Source organism: Anopheles gambiae, chromosome 2, assembly GCF_943734735.2.
Source record: "Anopheles gambiae chromosome 2, idAnoGambNW_F1_1, whole genome shotgun sequence".
NCBI classification, from domain to species: Eukaryota; Metazoa; Arthropoda; class Insecta; order Diptera; family Culicidae; genus Anopheles; species Anopheles gambiae.
The window spans coordinates 55,830,545-55,850,471 of record NC_064601.1 but is presented as its reverse complement, the minus strand read 5'-3'; the positions used below and the strand labels follow the sequence as shown (position 1 = coordinate 55,850,471).

At 43.8% G+C, this 19,927-nt stretch overlaps 5 protein-coding genes across 5 annotated transcripts; 3 read left to right on the top strand and 2 right to left on the bottom strand.

The window, feature by feature from the left end:
• Window positions 1–446: 446 nt before the first annotated feature.
• LOC4577070 (transmembrane protease serine 9) lies at window positions 447–7,947 on the bottom strand. The gene is made up of 8 exons (XM_001237552.4): window positions 7,380–7,947; window positions 6,891–7,285; window positions 6,466–6,811; window positions 5,087–5,145; window positions 2,536–2,746; window positions 1,409–1,593; window positions 1,155–1,332; window positions 447–1,080 (listed from the first exon to the last, which is right to left on the bottom strand). The coding sequence occupies exons 1-8, from the start codon at window positions 7,678–7,680 to the stop codon at window positions 674–676; spliced, it is 2,082 nt and encodes a 693-aa protein (XP_001237553.4). The 5' UTR covers window positions 7,681–7,947; the 3' UTR covers window positions 447–673.
• An 858-nt stretch (window positions 7,948–8,805) lies between these two features.
• LOC3291034 (trypsin-1) lies at window positions 8,806–10,995 on the bottom strand. The gene is made up of 4 exons (XM_061644317.1): window positions 10,031–10,995; window positions 9,741–9,948; window positions 9,115–9,671; window positions 8,806–9,047 (listed from the first exon to the last, which is right to left on the bottom strand). The coding sequence occupies exons 1-4, from the start codon at window positions 10,088–10,090 to the stop codon at window positions 8,862–8,864; spliced, it is 1,011 nt and encodes a 336-aa protein (XP_061500301.1). The 5' UTR covers window positions 10,091–10,995; the 3' UTR covers window positions 8,806–8,861.
• Window positions 10,996–12,259: 1,264 nt separating this feature from the next.
• LOC1274708 (trypsin-1) lies at window positions 12,260–14,634 on the top strand. The gene is made up of 4 exons (XM_313869.6): window positions 12,260–12,726; window positions 13,455–13,605; window positions 13,694–14,088; window positions 14,170–14,634. The coding sequence occupies exons 1-4, from the start codon at window positions 12,661–12,663 to the stop codon at window positions 14,539–14,541; spliced, it is 984 nt and encodes a 327-aa protein (XP_313869.6). The 5' UTR covers window positions 12,260–12,660; the 3' UTR covers window positions 14,542–14,634.
• A 388-nt stretch (window positions 14,635–15,022) lies between these two features.
• LOC11175686 (proclotting enzyme) lies at window positions 15,023–16,730 on the top strand. The gene is made up of 3 exons (XM_061651029.1): window positions 15,023–15,668; window positions 15,732–16,330; window positions 16,400–16,730. The coding sequence occupies exons 1-3, from the start codon at window positions 15,023–15,025 to the stop codon at window positions 16,586–16,588; spliced, it is 1,434 nt and encodes a 477-aa protein (XP_061507013.1). The 3' UTR covers window positions 16,589–16,730.
• A 45-nt stretch (window positions 16,731–16,775) lies between these two features.
• On the top strand, window positions 16,776–19,415 carry LOC11175499 (mucin-5AC). The gene is made up of 4 exons (XM_061651017.1): window positions 16,776–17,190; window positions 17,252–18,494; window positions 18,575–19,155; window positions 19,221–19,415. Exons 1-4 carry the CDS (start codon window positions 17,122–17,124, stop codon window positions 19,401–19,403), a joined length of 2,076 nt encoding a protein of 691 aa, XP_061507001.1. The 5' UTR covers window positions 16,776–17,121; the 3' UTR covers window positions 19,404–19,415.
• The last annotated feature ends 512 nt before the right edge of the window (window positions 19,416–19,927 follow it).

Sequence of the window (19,927 nt, the reverse complement as noted above, 5' to 3'; positions counted from 1 at the left end):
CAGCAGTAAAATTATAATATAATTATTAAAAAGAAAAGCAGCATCAAGACACCCATTCATCAAGAAGCATGGCGAACCCTGTAAACTACACAACATTGGAGAAGCAACTAAAGCAAGAGACGATAACCCATGTGCTGCATGCATCAGTACAAGATAGAGAGAGACAGGTAAAAACGGAGATAGGTTCAAGAGAACTGGTCCGTCAGAAAGCTCGGAGGGAGATTCACTTTCCATTTCTCTCCTAATCAATGGAAGCTTCGTACGTTGGGTGGGAGATGTTCGATCACTTACTAGCTTTCTACCTTCAGGTCTGCATTTGGTCACCGTCGTTCGGAAATGACATATGATCGATGGCAGCAGTCTGTGCCGTCGTCAACTTACATCAGCGAACATCACATTTTCCTGTTAATTCCAAGCTGAAATCAAACCAGTCTACTGAGAGCTGATGACTCATTCACGGAACATGGAATGTCGTATGTGTTTCTGGTTTTATTTACTTTCTGCCGCATAATAAACGTTTCATAACAATACGCGAATGTAGCCATATCTTACATGCTAATAGTTACAGCCGAATCATCAGCCTCTACATCCTATGGTATGTTGTGACTAGAAAACGAATAAATTATCAACAGCACACTTCTGTGTCTCTAGGTCGTGTAACTTCACAGTCACATCAAATCCTTCGAGCAACATCCTTAGGCGGGCAGAGACATTCGTTGGCAAGCTTCTCGTGAATCCAAGGCAAGTAATTGACGATGCGCGTGTAGATACCGGGCAAATTTGGGCGGGCGCATCCCCGTCCCCACGAAACGACTCCAATCACTTCCATGCTGCCAAACAGTCCCATCTTATGCATCGGGCCACCACTATCACCCTGGCAAGCATCTTTCTGCCCATCGTGGTACCCGGCGCACATCATGTTGGCAGAGATCTTCTTACTGCCATACCCAGCGTCAAGGCATTGCTCCTGTGACCAGATGGGAACTTCAACGGATCGCAGCGTCTTGGATGGAGCACGCTTCTCCTCCACCCTTCCCCATCCAGCAACCACACCGATTGTTCCAGTAAAGTCCATTACACCTGCAAAATATAGTTCAACGTTATAGTTCTCGATCGAGCCACCGGGGCGAAAAACCAAAGCAAAACTTATTTACTTCCGTCCGGGAGGCAAGCTGGCTGAATGGTGGGTCCATAGCGCAGTGGTTTATCTAGCTCCAGGAGAGCAATATCGTTGTTGAACGTGAATATATCGAAATCCTCGTGGTCGATGATTCGTTTCACTCTCCGAAGCTCGGTGTAATCCTTGGCAATATTATGCCCTCCGAGATAAACCTATACGAAGGGTAATGGAATTGAGTGAACAAAAAGAGTGAAATATCTTTCAGCTGTTCTGCGATTCAACACTAACCCTAATCTCACTCGCTTCGAACGAGTTTACACAGTGTGCTGCCGTGACCAGAAAATTGCGCGAAACGACCGATGCTCCGCAGTATAGTTTGCCCTGGCGGAAAAGGCCAGCCAACCAGGGGAATTGATGTGCAGCGGCTTCGGAGCCTCCGACAATGCGATTGGTGCGTCCTCCAACTCCACAAACTGGAAAATAAACACATTAAAATATTAACACCATTCACCGAACTGGAGTGTTTAGTATTTCTTCAAATTATTTTCTGCACACTCCCTAAACGTTACTTAATTGTAATTTAGATGTAACAAGATCACCGCAACATTTTTTGTGTTATGTTTTGTCCTGGCTGATAAAGTATTTGTTTATAATGTTCACATATTGAACCGTGCAGTCCTGCAGGCGCACTAGACGCAACCAGATCCTTGTTACAGGTCGAAGCGTTAATTCAATGACACCCCTTGCACACATTTTGATTTGAATTATTTTCTTGATGAATTAGATCACGCGATGTCTATAGCTGGCACAAAAATTCAACCAAACAATTGAAACACAAATGCAACTGTCCTGATGCCACTGCATTCGTTATGTATAGCCGGTATCATTGATGTTCCGTTTATGCGTACGCTTAACCTAATTTGCTGCTGGCCTCATTCGCTCGTCTCTCGGGGTTTCACAGTTACACAGTCGAAACACGCCCATCATCGTGCCTGGAAAAAGCCACCCATTCACACGCCAGATTTTTCACACCACACTTCTGCACATAGTGTCGTGTACGAACAGTATCAATTCAATGGAACTTCTTCATATTATTCACCAACGAAAGTGAAATCTGTGTATGCGGCGTAGTTTGAGATGTCGCTTGGCTACGGACCATGTCCATACCTACAGTCACATGCACTTTTTCTTTGCAAAATCACGCTCCATTGGAATGATTTGTTATGCAACGCGTCTCCGACGCATGAATGATCAGGGAAACGATGCACTTCTGCGTTTCAGTGTCCTGGATCCCGCCTGAATGCACTTTTCTACCCCAGCAGATGCGCAAGGTGTTTACAAATGTCAACTTAACCTTTCACTTTCATTCACACGCGATTATGCACCGCCTATCCCACCACACGACTGCAACTCACCACAATCACAGGATTCGCTGGAGTTGTAAACGGGAGCTGCTAGCAATGGGACAGCTAGCGTTGTCAGCATCAGAACCCAGATTGCCATCAAGTGAACGGATGAGGAACGATTCATTATCATGGTTAGGTTAGAAATGGCCTCGACACAGCACCGAAACACACACACACACTTCAGGAAAGACTTGTACGGCCGATCAGACGCTGAACGGATCTATAGAATGGAGCGGCGAATCCGTACCGGAACTCACAGTGTGTTCTGCTTTTATGGTATACAACTATGATGGAGCCTTTTGCGCTGTGAAGCTTCTTGTGCCCCTTTACGCAATGTTCTGTGACTGACAGTGGTAGTCGGCGTAGCTTTTATATACACACTTTCCGAATCGGATTCAGAAGGCTCAACAGACAATGACGACGCGCGCGGGACGTTGTCGACTACCTTGGCGCGCTTCGACTCGAGTGATCGAACCCGTGTCAATGTGTGGTGTGTGCCCTCTTTGTTTTGCGACGGGTGCGTTCCTGCAGTTGTTCCCTTCCGTGCGGCTTCTCTGATCTCGTGCTCGCGTTGCCGTCTTCTTCTGTAACGAGAGTAGTAGAGGCCGCATGCGATAAGGGTGCGGATGCGCTTGTACTGCGTCTGCGGGTATGCGAACTATGCAGTGCCGTCTGCTTACACACACATCCAAAGCGCCCATTTTCGCCAGTACACCTGTCTCTGTGTCAGCGTGTCGTGATGCTCGCGACATAACCACCACATCTCTCCGAGACCGCCCCGGGATGATTACGGTGGACAATTACCTCATAGTGCGAGCGGAAAGTGAGAGTGCGTGCCCTTGGTTCTACTAACACACATCGGACCGATGGCTTCCTTACTCGTGGTAGTTCGTGCTTGCGTCGCTTACATCGTCGATAAGACCGCATCATGTGCGCGCTGGAACCCACGTGCGAGGGAGAAGGCCAGTGTCAGTGATCGATAAGGGTGGGAGTGCCATGCCAGGGAGGGAGGTGTAACAGTGAGAGCAATGTAGGCATTGGACATCTTTCTTTTCGATGTGGTAGTAACGACAATAGTTCAACAATTTGACTGTAAACCACCATTGCCCCCGCCATGGCCAGCGGTTTAGCGTTTGTGGCTTCGTTTGTTTGTTTATTTTCCATCATCTCTTCTTCGATACAAAACAACTTTTCGTCTTTCTCTATCTGCCTCTCTCGGTCTCTCTAGCTCTCTTTCTCTCTCTTTCTCTTTCTAACTCTCTCTCTTTCTTTCATTTTCTGTCTCTCTCTTCCCTCTCTTCTCTTGCTCACTTGCTCTCAAGGCAGCGCTAACTTGCATACAGATTTTTTTTCTGTTGATGTGGAGAAGCAAATAGAGGTACCGAAGCAATAACCCTTCGAGCATGCAAATCACGTTGCACTTGTGCATCGCTGCATCGTTGCTCGGTTTTGAAGGGCTCATACTTTTTGTCTTTTTCCCCCGCTATTTGTATATAACCTACCGTCATGATCAATTAGTTTATTTATCAGATCTGGTGATCGTTTTTCTCGAAGGGCACATTTCAGATCCTTGAGCACACTTCAAGGAGTTTAGCAATTTGAAAACCACATTTTTATACCAATTACCTACGGACCAGCAATTGACTATAATCAAACATCGGTATTATACATATTGTAGCCAATTATAATCTTAAAAACAAATCTACATCTAGAATATCAATAAATTGCATGCCCTCCACAATACAAGTTTCAAAAATACAGTTTATTCATTCATTTGCTGTAAACCTTTAACCTGAATTACGTTTGTTCAATTTTTCTATATACCAATTTTTAAAAATTTCGTAATCGTTGTCTCGGTTGGTTTGTTACACAATGTGTTCCATAGTTTTGAAATTGGAAATTATCGACGACCATGTCAACTCGTGACCCTGACCTATCTGGAAGCCGAAAACTTGACTTTGACCAAACTCGATCAATCGCTTTCGTTAATTTTCCAGCCTGCTCTTCATTGCCTACAGGAACAAAACTTAAACAAGTGGAATGAGACAACCTGAAACGCTCATACTGTACTTCTACCTTGGAGCAAGTGCAGCTGAAAACGTAATGCATTGTATTGCTACGTAACCTTCGGTGTCGCAACGTACAGCCACAGCCTTGAACCTATAAAATGTTAAGGAAATATTTTTGAATTTCAGGGTCGCATATTTAAAGCTACCACAATAATAAGCCATCAGCCAATTTTGCTCTCTTTTACGATAGTATGTTGGATTGAGCTTTTTCATTATGTGCTGTTATGTGATAATATTATCCGAATCGGCAAGGTATCTGAGCGCTATTTCTAAAGCAATTCTACATCAGGTCATACTTTGCCTTATTTGTTATTGCATACAATAACTTTCTTTCATTTCATCATACAACCATACACTTGCGTGATACAAGAATGTTACCCGTAAAAGGCATCATTAGCCCTCATGTTGAGCCCCCACCGCCGATACACCCGCGTGACTACTTTTTAACCTGAACTTGAACAACGAACCCCGCTGCTCAACGAACTGCTCACCTTTCTGGTGATCACGCGCATTTCGCGCATTAGGAAATGCAGATGATGCTGACATTCAACTGGTTTAGGGGGACAAAAACCTTGAAAACGCATCCATATTGCACCCAGCCTTCTACCGCACACCTCTGTAGTGGTAGAGGACAGCATTGTGGGTGCGATCGTACGTGAAGTTCAAGGCATGATAGCGTGTACATCATGATATTTGAATGTTAATGGTCGCGAGTGGGCTGATTCATTCCTTCCGACAGCCATCCCGCAACCTCAAGAAGCTAACCTGAGGGTGAATGGTCCTTGACAAAGCACGGAGGTAGCGAGGACAGTGGAGCCATTGTGGAGCCAAACTTCCAAGCGCTAATGATACAGCCCACAGATTCGTGGCCAACCGTTCCTCACGCGACACACTCATTCTTTGATGGGCAGTAGGGCAATAGAACTAGATCAGTAGAGCAAGTTGAAAGTAATGAGTAATTAGCATAATTTGTCAAGTGTTTCATCAAATACCGTTTCAACAGATAACCACTAGGCTCAGTAAATGATAGTACAATTGCAATCGTTTGTTAATGTGTTTTACTGTTAATAGGTGCTTATTACATATTCTAAAACGATTTTTAGACACAGTTATTCAACCGTTTTCTAGTTTCAGTATAGTACAATACACACTTTTCTTCAGTTTTATTTTCAATTTACTACTTACAAGGAAGTTCAAATTGTTTTGTCAAACAATTATCGGTCAGCCAATATTCAATAGCACCGGATGCAAGATAAGTGACGCAAAGGTAACTTCGCCGAACGACAAGTTCAAGATCATTTGAACGTTGAACTGCCATATCTCGACTAAAGAAAACGTGGGTAACATTACCTTCACAGAATGAGTCACTGGGCTAGAGTGTTTCTTTCTCCCAAAAATAACACAGAGATAAAATGGATGCCTCACATACGATCGTAACTCTTCCTGTTGCTGTTGCTGTAGAATGCGGGTGCGCTGAACTTTAACAGCTTGGCATTTTTTAACACCTTGTGCAATGTTCATTGGATTTCAACCGGCAAAATTACTCACCAGAACCTCGTACGAAGGTGAGAAAAAGTCCTCCATCAAGAGCTTTCACCTTTCGACCAAGATAAATCATCACCGTGATCGCGATCAAGTGCAAGTAAAAGCTTTATTTAAACAATCTCAAACACAAGGCATTCACCGGTCAAGTGGACACGGCTAATGGACACGTTGCTCGGCGTTACAGCAAGCTGCACTGTACTTCCACAAACCTTTTCTTTCGATCCTCCTCCTTTCGACCCTCTTCGAATTGCTCCTTGTTTCCATTTCAGGTACGTTGTTTATTCGGCGTGTGTCCAGAACAAAGCATCGCTTTACTTGCACGTACACGCATCTCGAGTATTGAAGTTAATCCACGAAATGAATCGGTTCACTCGGGCGTATATGCCCGGAAACCGTGGTTGGGCACAGCCGAAGCCCCACGATACGACGCCCGCAATCACGAACCGATTTGCTTCGGTATCGAACACGTGCATCGGTCCTCCGCTGTCACCTTGGCAGGAGTCCTTACCACCCTCGGGAATCCCAGCACACATCATACGATCGTTGATCTGGAACCGGAAGTACTGCGTCTGGTTGTGACACTGCTCGTTCGACAGTATCGGCACGTGTACTTCCTGCAGTTTCATGGGAAACGTACCATCACCCAACTTACCCCAGCCGGTCACGATTCCCTGGGAACGAAACGAGGATACGAGAGCTAGGTTAATCGCATTGCTCAGGGCTGCTGGGAGAGAAAGTTTGCGGTCTGACCTCCTGTCCAGCGTATGTGTTGCCTTCCGGTGGTAAGCACACTGGGATAATTGTTTCGCCCAGTGGTACTGGTTCGCTCAGTTTCAAAAGAGCTACGTCGTTCGTAATGAAAACGAGCACGTTCAAGAACCAGTTCGTCATTATGTAGGACACCTTACGCTCGAATGAATCCTCCTTGGGAACTGTGCGGTCGTGCATCAAAAATTTCACGCTAAAACGCGACCGATCGCTACCAAACACACAGTGCGCTGCCGTCAGGACGTACCGATCGTTGATCAAGGATCCTCCGCAAATAAACCGGTTGTTGTAGTACAGTGCCACCATCCACGGGTAACGCCCGATCTCAGCTTCGTGACCACCGACAATTTTTGAATTATTTGCATTTGTCCCACATGCTGCGAAACATTGAGGATTATAATCAGGTTTTGCAATTTCCTTCTGTAACTTTTCAACGCACATAGGTGCGAGCACCTATGTGTTACTACTCACAGCAAGGTGCACAGTTACGAGGGGCTGCCCTGTACGCAAACACACTAAAAATAGGCATTCCAAACACGGTCGTGATCCATGTCCATACGCCACTGTTAAGCAACGGTGCCTTTCCTATAAAACCATTCGGATCAATCATTAAACTATCATTCCAAGCAAAACGTCCCGGAATAGTAAGGTTCTCGCTAGCCAGGTCCCAATACTGCACTGTACTATTGCTTTCGTTGGCCATCGTGCGAGAAACTACGCCTTCCAGCACTAAACACGATAAGGCTAGACACCACACCGAACGAAACGCCATCAGCGCGACGAATTTGAACTTGAACTAAAAGTCCTCACGCATCCAAGTAGCGATCGACGTCTGCAAGTGCCGTTGGTCAGGTTTCGTCTTCAGTACTTTCTCTCCCATCTTTCAGCATAATGTAGTCGCCTGCCTTGTCGCACGCTTCATAGCTTTCTTCTCACACTGTCGTGAGTTGTTTACTGTTTTTACTACACCATGATGCATTTTTATGACTTTATTCAAACGCGAACACTACGTGGACGACTTTGGGCGTTTGGCTTCGGAATAAAATTAGAAGAAAAAACGGATCATATTTCAAATTTTCTATCGTGGCGTCACAATCATGCTTGCTTCCATACATTTACACTCGAACAGGTATTATCGTCTTATCAATTAGCACATCCGCATGAAAATGGGCAAATCATTAAGCAAACGGTGATAATCGATCACATAAAGCCGTTCGGTAGTTTGAAATATATGCAAAAATGGTAATGTGCTGTGCTGAGAGAGAAGGAAGCGTATACCACACGGGCTTCACTTTCTTAGGAAAACATTTAAAAACGTAAGAACCACCTTGAGTGAAAGTTTCATTTGCTCAGATTTGACATGCTGCTGAGTTAGACCGTAAATTTGAACAACTGTTGTTTTGATTTTCTTACTGAATAACTGTTGTAGCTAAAAATGTTGTTATCGATATTTAGAAAAAAAATAATTTGATTCAATCCCAATATGAAATATAGTTTATTGAAACAGTTTCTGTTTCTGTTTCTAACCATTATTACCACTATATTTTTCAATAGACTGTGTACTCACATACGTTAGTACCAATCGGCACTCAACTATAAGACAATAGTTAAATGGAAAATAGCTCCACAAAGCTTCTACACAGCGCAAATGAACAATCGTTCAAATTTAATGTTCATTTAACTGTACCTCATTTTCATGTGGCTCACATACATTGTGCAAAAGATTTCCATACCCGACGGTGCGCCGTATGATTTATGGGATTGGGTAAAAAAACATGCAAATTGTCATCATCTCTGCTCTTTTCATACTATGTCATTTGCTCAATGCCTGTTTCCTCCGATTTCCGCCGGTTTACCTAATTAGTTCAATCATGCATAGTGCACATTTACTACTTAGTTACGTTTGGTAATTTTGTTTTATTGTTATCTGCTCTCCATGACGCTCGTGTAGAATTACGCTATAGAATGCTCACAGACGCACGCATCTCTGGTGTTGGACTTAATCCAGTTCAAGTAACGCGTCACTCGTGTGTAGACTCCGGGATAGTTGGGCCGGGCGCATCCCTCTCCCCATGACACTATGCCGACGAGCTCGCGGAAATTACTATCGCCAACATTTAACGGACCTCCACTATCACCCTGAAAGGATAACGAATCATAATATTATTACACTGTGGAGGATTACTAGTACATTGCAACGACGTACCTGACAGGCATCTCTACCTCCTTCAGTATATCCTGCGCAGAGCATGTTGTCCGTGATGCGTGAAGCACGGTAACTTGACTTTCGACACTGCATGTTGGAAATTATTGGCACTATCGCTTTCTGCAATCCTTGCGACAAACTCCCATTCGCTAGCTTTCCCCAACCGATAACAGTTCCATTTTGACCCGCAAAGCTTCTGCCAGCAACGGGAAGACATATTGGAATAAAGCTACCGCCTGCCTCTACCGGCTGCTGCAGTTTGACCAACGCGATGTCATTGTTGAACGTATCCAGGCTAAATCGCTCGTGACCGTACAGTTTAACGATCGCGCGAGTAACCATTTCCCCGTGCTCTACATCGTACAACTTCGCCAACAGCTGCTGGGGCGTGAAGCTTAGCACACAATGTGCCGCTGTCACTATGTACCGATCATTGATCAACGAACCGCCGCAGTAGAAAGCACCCCGATACAGCAGCATCACTATCCAAGGATATTCTTTCAAATCGGCCGCGTCCCCGCCAACAATTCTTGAGCTTGTCTTACCTCGACCACAAGCTGTAAGATAGAGAAAGTAGGTAGGAACCTTAATCACATGACCCAAGAGCATACACCTCGTATACATACAACACTGTGAGCAGTCACGTGGTGGAGGCTTCATTGTTGAACTGATCGGTGTCTCCACGCCGAAGCTCGGAGGTTTGTAGCTCAGCACAGTCGAAAGCCACGCTATAAGTGGGTTTTTTGCACGAAACCGGTTGTCAGCGATAGTGCTCACCATGATTGGCGTCACGTAGATGTCGTAATTGATCCGGTTGTGTTCCTCATCTTCTCGCTTGTTGAAGGAATCGTTCGAAAATAGATGAATTCAGAATTTGACTACCAAGCCCGGTAACCAGCTGACCGGTGACACTTACAGCAAACACCACATACAACACGCACAGCTCCACCCATAACACTACCGTAAACAGCTTCATCTTCCTCCTTGGAATAGAGACCAAAGAAATAATCACCAAAACTGTGCTTCCCTAGCAAAGCTGGTGATCATCCAAAAATGAGCACACCAGCAGCACGATACTTCCGCATCCTCGCGCAGCGCAACACTATCGCTCACTGCTTGCGTTTTTGACTGTGACCGTGCGCGTACATCGAACACTCTGTGCTGATCTCCCGTCCCGTGCCGCACGCAAACTATTCCAAGTGCGGGGGTGGGACCGACCGACCACAATCACATTGAGATTATCAAGCCGACGTGTTTGGGCAGCCGCGAGTCGACAGCGGTCGAAAAAATACCCCAAAGTCCTCTGCAACGTACCTGGCCGAGCAGTCGCACGAGGTGTAAAACAGCACCAACAGCAAATAAACGGGAACGGGTGTAGCCGAACAAAAAACATATGAGCTGACAAAATTAATTAAAGAAAGCACCTCATATGGTGTCCGTGTACCATTGGTTTGCTATGTCCAATGAACGTCCACTCACGTCCTTTTGATGACAGCTCAAACACCATTGAACCGCAGCGACGCGCCCTCGCACAATCCAGTGAACAATAGTGAACACGAGCAATAGTATATCAAGTGAAAGCGTATCAGAATGAACGACTTGCAGTAGTCGGACAGGGAGGAAACAATTTCATAAGTGGGATAACAGTAGGAATGAAAGAAACGAAGAGTAGCCGTCGTAAATCCAGTTACACTCGCTCAAGTATATGCAATTAGATGTATGTACAATTCAAAAGAATCAAGCAACGAATAAGACGTATGAAATCTTACAGGCCAGGATAGGCTTATAAATACAGCCAAAGGTAAATGGTAAACTTTTACAACCAATCGGAATGGACTCAAAGGAACGAATTGAAATAAGTTTGTGCATAAAACACATACAACACATACACGAATGGGATAAAACTTCGTATTAATACATTTTTGTATTTTTCTAAATTTCCTTCTTCAACAGTGTGTACATTAATTATTTAGAATAAAGCATTTTTTCATGTCTCATTAATCTAAAAATTTAAACTTACAGTGTAGTGTATTTACAAAAATATCCATTCATCTTAGTTTTTACCCATCAATCATGGACGCTACAATACTTTCCCCTACTTATGAATATACAACGTTTAATTATACTAGTACAATAATCACAGAAAGTAAGTCCACGTTGACCTAAATAGGCATGTTTACATAAACGCTAGTTAGCTTAGAACAATGCGATATAGATTGAATCCGATTCGTGACAGTATTATATTTTATGTTTACTAAAAACATTATAAACCCACTGAGCTATGTAAATATTGATTACTAACGTTGTTACATCTCGTTACTGCTCATTTAGCTTCATGTTGATTTTATGGTTACCACTCTTCGAACTGCGAACAACCATTCGTGTAGTTAGTGCAATGCTGCCAAGCTCGGAAACCTTAATCCGCGAAATGTTACGAGCGGAAAGCGATAATTTATGCACCAACTAGCGGTACATTTCTTCACCAACAGAACCGGTCGGGTGGCTGGTCTACTCCAAACCCCTAGAGCTTCGACCGCCAAGAAATGTCCAACCCTGACCGTGAAGAATATTACTGTACATTGACCAATGCAGACGATCGAGCGACTGATCATCAGCTTGCGAACAGTAAAGTAAGCGTATTGGTCGAGGAAAGTAAAGACCCGACCGTAAACATACACAAAAGAGGAAGCAACGAAAATAACAATAAAATAAGACTAGAAAAGAAGGATCGGTAAACTTTACCGTCCAGCGCTACTGTGGATGTGACAAGTTCAAGACCACGGCTTTGGTCTGACTGTGGTAGATGGGCTTTCTTTGCCAAACGCACCCCCCGGCGTCCCAAACACTTCCTACAAAATACGTACACCTACAGTTCCCTGGCCTAGTTACTAACATGGAATGTTACACCAGGCAGGTAGAGTAGTTTTGAAAAGTCTTATAACTTTAAACTACAAAACTCCCCCGAGAAATACGGGAACCTGCTGCCATCTAGATCAAATGGGTTGAAGCCATCAACAGTTGTGCCAGTGTGTGCCAGAATGGCTCTTCTATCTCACCAGTCTCGCGATGTGGTCGTACCAACAGGCGCAGAGATGTGGTCAGGTGTGGCGAGATTCACTCGGCAACGTTTAGTTGTGTACGATCTCGCGTCGCGACTAGAGCGAACGCCAATGGTGGCCGGTTGAAACTCTTCCATTTGTTCAAAATCAACACCGTCTTGAAGAAACCTGGAGTTTTCTGCACGATATCGACGACCGGCGCAAACAGTTGGAGTGACAATTCGACGAACATTCACGCATGAACACACGCTCGAATACCCAGTGCCGCTCAATTTATATGCAAAGTACACCCTACCAGTGCACACCTCAATTCAATCCAGTGAGAGTCTTATCCACATTACAGTAAGTTGTGGATAGAGTGTCGCCTACTGCCTGTCCAACACGAACGTTGGACAACGAAAAGAAAGTTCACAGTCTTAAGCAGCGATTTTCGCAAAACCAGTGCACACGTTTGATACAGTGCGTCCACGCAGTTCGTTGTAGCACCATGCGGCTGTTAATCCTGTGTATGGCCGGCCTGTTATTTCTCAGTGACCTCACTACCGGTGGACGTGTAAGTTTCCGACGCTGCCAGAATCGCTTTACTCCTGGATGAAAGCAAATGATCGTAAATGACTCGACTTCAGAAAGTTGTTATTTGCAAGCATTCAGCTAATTAAAAAAATCTCGTTTTTGGCGTCTCTGTGAGTGTGTGAGAAGATGAGTGCTTAACCAAAAGAATGTTTCAAGAGGTCAACAAACTCTCAAACTGGAAAAAGAAACGAGAAATTCACGCTAATCGGAATGGAGGGATTAAAATCAATAGAAGAGTGAATCTGCTCCTGAAATGAACTGGTTTTCGAAACGAACACAAAATGCGACCTGGAAACTTTACAACGCTTTATGTCTTCTTGTTTGGAACGTTCCAGATAAGATCGTTGAAAAATATAATACACAAATAACCGGTTATGTTTTGATTTCTTAACGAATACAATCGTTTTTTTACATTTTTAAATTATCTGAATTTACCTTTAATGATTATGAGCTTTTCTTCAAATAGTTTTATATACGAAATATTGTATTATATTGAATTTAATAAATATTGTTCAAATAAATAAAAGAAAACCAACTATGTCGTTTACCAAACATATCGTTATGTGCTAGAGATAAGTAAACGTTTTGTTACATTTATGATCTTAACAATATTCTACTTCCATTTGTATTAGTATATAAATCAATCTATATTAATCATTATTAATTTAATTTACCATCTCTGCATATTTCAATCTGTTCGATTCCCAGATCCCCGAAGACAGGCAGGCTCTAGAAATTCCCGCTCAAGGACAAACAGAGAAAAACAATCCCTTTATTGAATGGCTGGCAGGATTGATAGGATCTACGTCTACTCCAGCGCCAGAAACCCTAACACCGCCAGATTCATGTCCGATGTGCAGTAAGCGACTAGTACATGAATCGTTCAAATGATTGATGATTCAAATAACTCTTTCCAACATACATTTTGTATTCTTCTTGTCGACCAGAATGCGGCAGAACCAACCGACTAACGCGCATCGTGGGAGGACAAGAAACGCAAGTTAATCAGTACCCATGGATGGCAATGTTGCAGTACTCGGGCACATTTTACTGTGGAGGATCACTGATCAGCGATCGCCACGTCCTGACAGCGGCTCACTGCGTGCACGGTTTCAACCGAAACAAGATCAGCGTTGTGCTGATGGAACATGATCGAGTGTCCACCAGCGAATCGATGACAATGGTTTCGAAAGTACTGCGTGTCATCGAACATAATGGCTACAACTCAAACAACTATAATAGCGATATTGCAATCCTACGGCTAGCGACCGTTATGACCATTGAAGATAAACTTCGACCAGTTTGTCTGCCAACGCCCAAGAAACCTTTCACTGGATACGATGTACGTTAACAAACAAATACTCCCTTGTCATGATGCTTCTTTTGAAATACGCTCATCTTTTCTCTTCCAACCTTCTACTAGGGCATTGTGACGGGATGGGGTGCGACATCAGAAAACGGAGCCATCTCTACAAATCTGCAGGAGGTAACGGTTCCAATCATGTCAAACGCCGACTGTCGAAAGACGGGATACGGGGCATCTCGTATCACAGACAACATGCTGTGCGCAGGGTACGACGAGGGAAAGAAAGACTCCTGCCAAGGCGATAGCGGAGGTCCATTGCACGTGATTAAGCAGAATAGCACGGACAATGTGCACCAGATCGCGGGGATTGTGTCGTGGGGCGAGGGTTGTGCCAAACCGAATTACCCCGGCGTGTATACCAGAGTGAACCGGTTCGGTACGTGGATTCGGTCGAATACGGCTGACGGTTGTTACTGCAGTGAGGATTAAGAGTCACCAGCTACAATTTGATTGTGCTGTTTTATTTCCTAATTTAATCATTCTTTCGCTGAACATTTAAATAAAATAAAAATAAGAAACTGAGCATAAGTCTTTCATACGATTCTCGCCATAACCAACGACCGATATTGACCAACGTCGGAAGATTAGGGGAGGAGGGAGGGGTTCAAAATAACCTGTTTGTCTTCTTTTTCCATCACTTTTTGTGAGTTTCGAAACCCACAATATTCGTTGGTAATTGACAGAATGGTGCCATGCTTGATGCATGGCGTTCCATTCGAAGCAATGGTGCTCCTCTGCATTTTTTATTTTATTTTTAACTGTTTCCGGATAAAAGCACCCGTAAATTCAAATTGCTTAACATTCTTGCAATACATCTTGTGAAATACACACACGACGGTGCTAAAGATATGGCGAATATTACATGTATTCTTATCATTTTATCGCTGGGTTTCATCTACGGACAAAAGGTATGCTAGCTGTTGATTTAAATCGTTTTTATTCAAATGCCACTAGTGGATTTACATTGTACCTGGTTTTTTACACATCTCAGATAAATGGTTCCTCTCGCGAATTGGATCCCATTACGACCGAAGCACCACTAACGAGGCTCATCGAACATCATATGTCTATTCAGCAAAAGCTCGCTACACAGCGTGCGCCTAATTACAGCAAACCAACATTGTCGCGTGTTTCAGCACTCACTAGTTTCGTCCAACATCTGCACAACTCGAATCGCACATCAGAATTATACAAACCTTTCGTAGCTAAACAACCCACAGACACAGCAGCTCATGATGAACAACAGCCTTCGAACGCTGGACCAGTCCAGCTTGGTCTCAGTAATTTTCTGCTGGTGCTATCCAGTCTCTCTAATCGACCGCTGAGTGATCAATCTGCCGCTTCCAGCTCTGGTGGTGTGATCAGTCAAGGCATATCCACTGTTCAGGAGACATTTTCTCAGGTTGGTAGTACAATTCAAAATGGGATTAATTCCGTGTTTGGCACAAACCAGGCAAATCAAGCATCTTTATCGGCCAGTTGGAATCCTGCACGTCCCATCTCAAGCGCTGTTGTGACCTCTCAGCCCGTGTTCTGTCCATCAGATTGCACCATGGGTAAAAATACACGTAAGTTTTAGGCAATGTACTAATAATTTAATGCCTATGAACATTTCACAGCCTGTGGTGTTGCCCAGAAAACTGCCTCGTTTCGTGTTTTAGGTGGCGCTGAGGTTACACCATACAACAAATATCCGTGGATAGCTGTATTGCAGTACTACGATCAAAACGTAGGCACTGGGACGCTGATCAATGATCGCGTGGTGCTTACAACCGGTAGAATCGTTTCTTCTATGATCATTTTCAATCAAATTAAAGTTATATTTGGAGTTTTTGAGCCTAATTCTACCACTGAAAGTACATCCAGGAGTGTGTTCGCCGTCACCAGAACGAAACTTCATCCACAGTACAGTGCATCCAATTTGCTAAGTTACAATATAGGGCTTCTCCAGTTGGCAGTGCCAGTAACCATCACCGACAACTTCATGCCCATTTGTTTGCCCAGCAGAATTAACACATTTTCCAACACAGAGGCAAAACTGGTGGGCTGGGGAGCTCGTGAGTTTGGTGGAGAATCGTGGAACAAACTACAAGAAGCGACTATTCCTCTGTACTCATTCGATGAGTGTCGCCTGGCCTACCCTAATTCAACAGAGAATAATATATGCGGTGGTGTGTTTGGCCCTGCACCGAAAGACAAGCATAAGACTTCTTGCGATGTAAGTAAAAGAGAAAGAGTGCTACCATTGCGTGTATTTAAAACATAACGGTTTACTTTTTCAACAAAGGGCGACGAAGGAACTGGACTTATGTATCCCTGGCCAAACGACCCATCATTCTTGACGCTCATCGGTATAACTATCCAAATTCCGGGCGTTGGTTGTGGACAAACGAACGAACCTGCAGTATTTACTAAGCTTTATCCATTTATTCCTTGGGTGCAGAGACAATCTGCCGGATGCTACTGTAAAGCTTAGAACATGAACTATGGCTTAGATATTGAATTTGTTCCGCTTCACTTATTACGGGCTGATCATTTTTTTCGTAAATAAATAACACAAAGTTTATTGAGCTTAATAAGCTTCATATTTTACATTGCACTTTTATGAATAAAATGGATTTGTTATGGCAAATTTTTTTTTTTCGGTTGTTAACCCCAAAGAAATTGGGCTTACGATAGCATTTCTTTTAAAGTTGCACCTGAAGCCAATGACCTCTGTGGGGTTGGAACTGCAAACCTGTTTTGCAAGAATTTTGTGCAACGCATTTGGGATGCTGCGATAGCGATCTTTCGTGATTTTCTTTTCTTCCACCACCGAAAAATCAAAAGTACTCGCCAAACAAAACGAATCGTGGCATAAAAGTGTCTTCCTTCCTCCCCACAGGTTCATTAAAAACTGGATTTAACCGTCGATCAGGGCGTGCACAAAACGTTTGATTTGCCCGCAATTCCGTTCAGTTTGGCGGTGCCACTCGAACAGAACAGAAGTGAAATTGGTTTGTAGAAACCATGCAAGTGATATCTGTGCAGTTTTGTTTGTTAAGTTGTTTAGTGTTTACCCATGCACACCATGGTGAAGTATGTTGACTATACTGACTTGTGCATTGCGTTTTCTACTAAAAAACAATTTCTTTAGCAGGAGCATGAAGAACCAGCAGTGAACAGAAAAGTGGTGGAAAATCCACGCGTGTCTCCGTTAGGCAGTGGAGTACATCACTTTGTAGATGTTTCGCCCAATTTGCTTGCAGTCAAAGAATCGGGTGCAAGTCCCATCACGGTCGCCACAAGTTTGCACGATGACAGTCCAAACAATTTCCCTCCTAACACGAAATGGCCAATTCCTCAGGCCGCTATTGACGTCCAAAATTACCTGAACCAAACAGCCAACAATATCACAAAGCCTGTCCAGAGTTCGCTAGCCACTCTTACGTTTCCGTCCCTCTCACTCAGTGATCCTCAAAGTGGGCAATCTGTGGTACCAACCAAACCCAACCAACTGTCAATAATACAGCAGGTTTTGAGTAATTTTCAGGGAAGTAACAGCACTATTGCATCTTTCTTTCAAATACCGTCGAGTACCACTACTGAACCTGCGCCACAAACAAACAGCAGTTCTGTGATGAACGATCCACCGCCAAACCCGGTGGCAGAACTTGTAACTGCCTCCCAGAACACTTTCAGCAACGCCACTAATGCAGCGCAGCAAATCACTAATCAGTTAGGCGTGAACATTCAGAATGGATTGTTCGGATCGCTAGGAAATCGGCCAAGCAATGACGAGCCTACATCCGGCTCTTCCGCCAACGGTTCGTCAAATCCTATACAAAGTCTCATCGATAATACTCAGGCATCGTGGAACAATGTCACGGGAGCGGCACAGAATCTTGCTGGACAGTTCGGTGCTAACGTACAAAACGGAATTTCAAACATTTTTGGCATCAATCTCAATCGACCCAGTAACGACGAACCAGTGGTTCAATCGACAGAGCCTGGCGCTACGACTGAGGAAGCTACTTCCACCACAGCTAGCAGTGAGACATCGACCGGTACGTCAGAGACCACGTCCTCCACTGAAACAACCACTACAGAAAGTCCTAAAACTACATCCACCACAGCCCGTGTACCCGCCATATATTTCCCACTGGTAAACCTTGTAAACAAAACTCAATCGTTGTTCAATAGTTCTACATTGGTCCAAACTGTTACTGGCCAACTAGGCACAAATGTTCAGTCTGCATTCCCAACACTTTTCATTCCCCGGCCTGCCCTTAAAACCGAATCAAACGTAAATGAGTTACGCGACGTGAATGATGCGCAACTAGTAAACGCATCTGCACAAAATGTTCCTCCTCCAGTGCCACCAGCTTGTCCGACGTGCACCAGTAAGTATTAAGTAGTTTTCCGAAGCTCTCAGGGTTCTTCTTTTAAGTATCCTGACTAAAGATTATTTTTATTTGTTCAGGTGGATGTGCGTTTAAACCATCCCATGGACAACGTATTGTTGCAGGTTCAAATGTGTCACCTCACAACAAGTACCCCTGGATTGCGTTGCTAACTTACCTGGATAGCCCCTCCGGTCAGGGGTCTTTGATCAACGATCGTACTATTGTAACAACCGCTACCATCGTGGAGAGCATGCCGGTCATCGTGCATATACGCGCACTGCTGGGAGTATACAATCGTACTGATGCAAGCGAATCAATTACTTCTAACGAAATAAGCACTGCCCTTGCTCATCCCGGCTACAAAACCACGAATCAATTCGCTGACAACATTGGACTACTGGTTCTAAAGGATCCATTAACCAGTTTCCAACCCATTTGCTTGCCCGTTGCAATCCCAGAATCTTTCCCCGACCATAAAGCTACCGTCGTTGGATGGGGTGCTAGTTATCCAAATGGACCGTTAGCCGAAGTTCTCCAGGAAACCGAGCTTCAAATGCATGCCCCTTCAATATGCCAGACAGTTTCATCGCAAGTATCTTCAAACAATCTATGCGGAGAGTCATCACAGTTAATCCCGAATGCTGCCAATACATGCACGGTAAGATCACAATGCTGGCAATTTATACGAAAAAGAATAAATGTATCTTTCTACACCTTCTGCAGGGCGATGGCGGTGATGCATTAGTATTGAAGAATGGTACATCTTGGGAATTGATCGGTGTCGCTCTTGATATTGCCGAATTCGAATGTGGCAAATCTCGCCAGCCCGCTATGTTTACTAACGTTGCACATTACCTGGAATGGATAGCTACATATGGACCCGGTTGTTTGTGCCATAAAGGATAACTTTATCGTGTAGTCGAGAGTATTGTTTACTCAAAAATTGTTTTTTATTAAACAAACGATAATACTACTTGTGCCAGCTCTTATTAAGAAGCGGCTGAATTAAGAAAAATTTGAGAAAAAAATAAAGATTTCCAATAATTTTGCTCGAAACATTGCTAAATATCATAAAAATGCAACGATATGTTGATTCATATTCTGGACAGCCTCAAAGTTCCTTTTCTAATCTTCAAATTTACACATGCACCTATTTAGTTTTTAATTTGTTTTAAGTCTGGACACTTGATTCTGTATGTTGATGGGGAATTTTGAGTTTTTAGGAGAAATTTTTTATCACAATTTCACTAAATACCATGATTCACCACACTCTCGCCCCGCGTATGAACTTGTGAGTGGGGAATGAAATCCTACATGCACCTTACATGGCGAGAAAAGCTGCAAAAAGGTTGAAAACCACTGTCCTAGACCGACAGAACGACAGAACGATCTTAAATATAACGGGGTTTGGGTGCTGTTTTTTTCTTGTA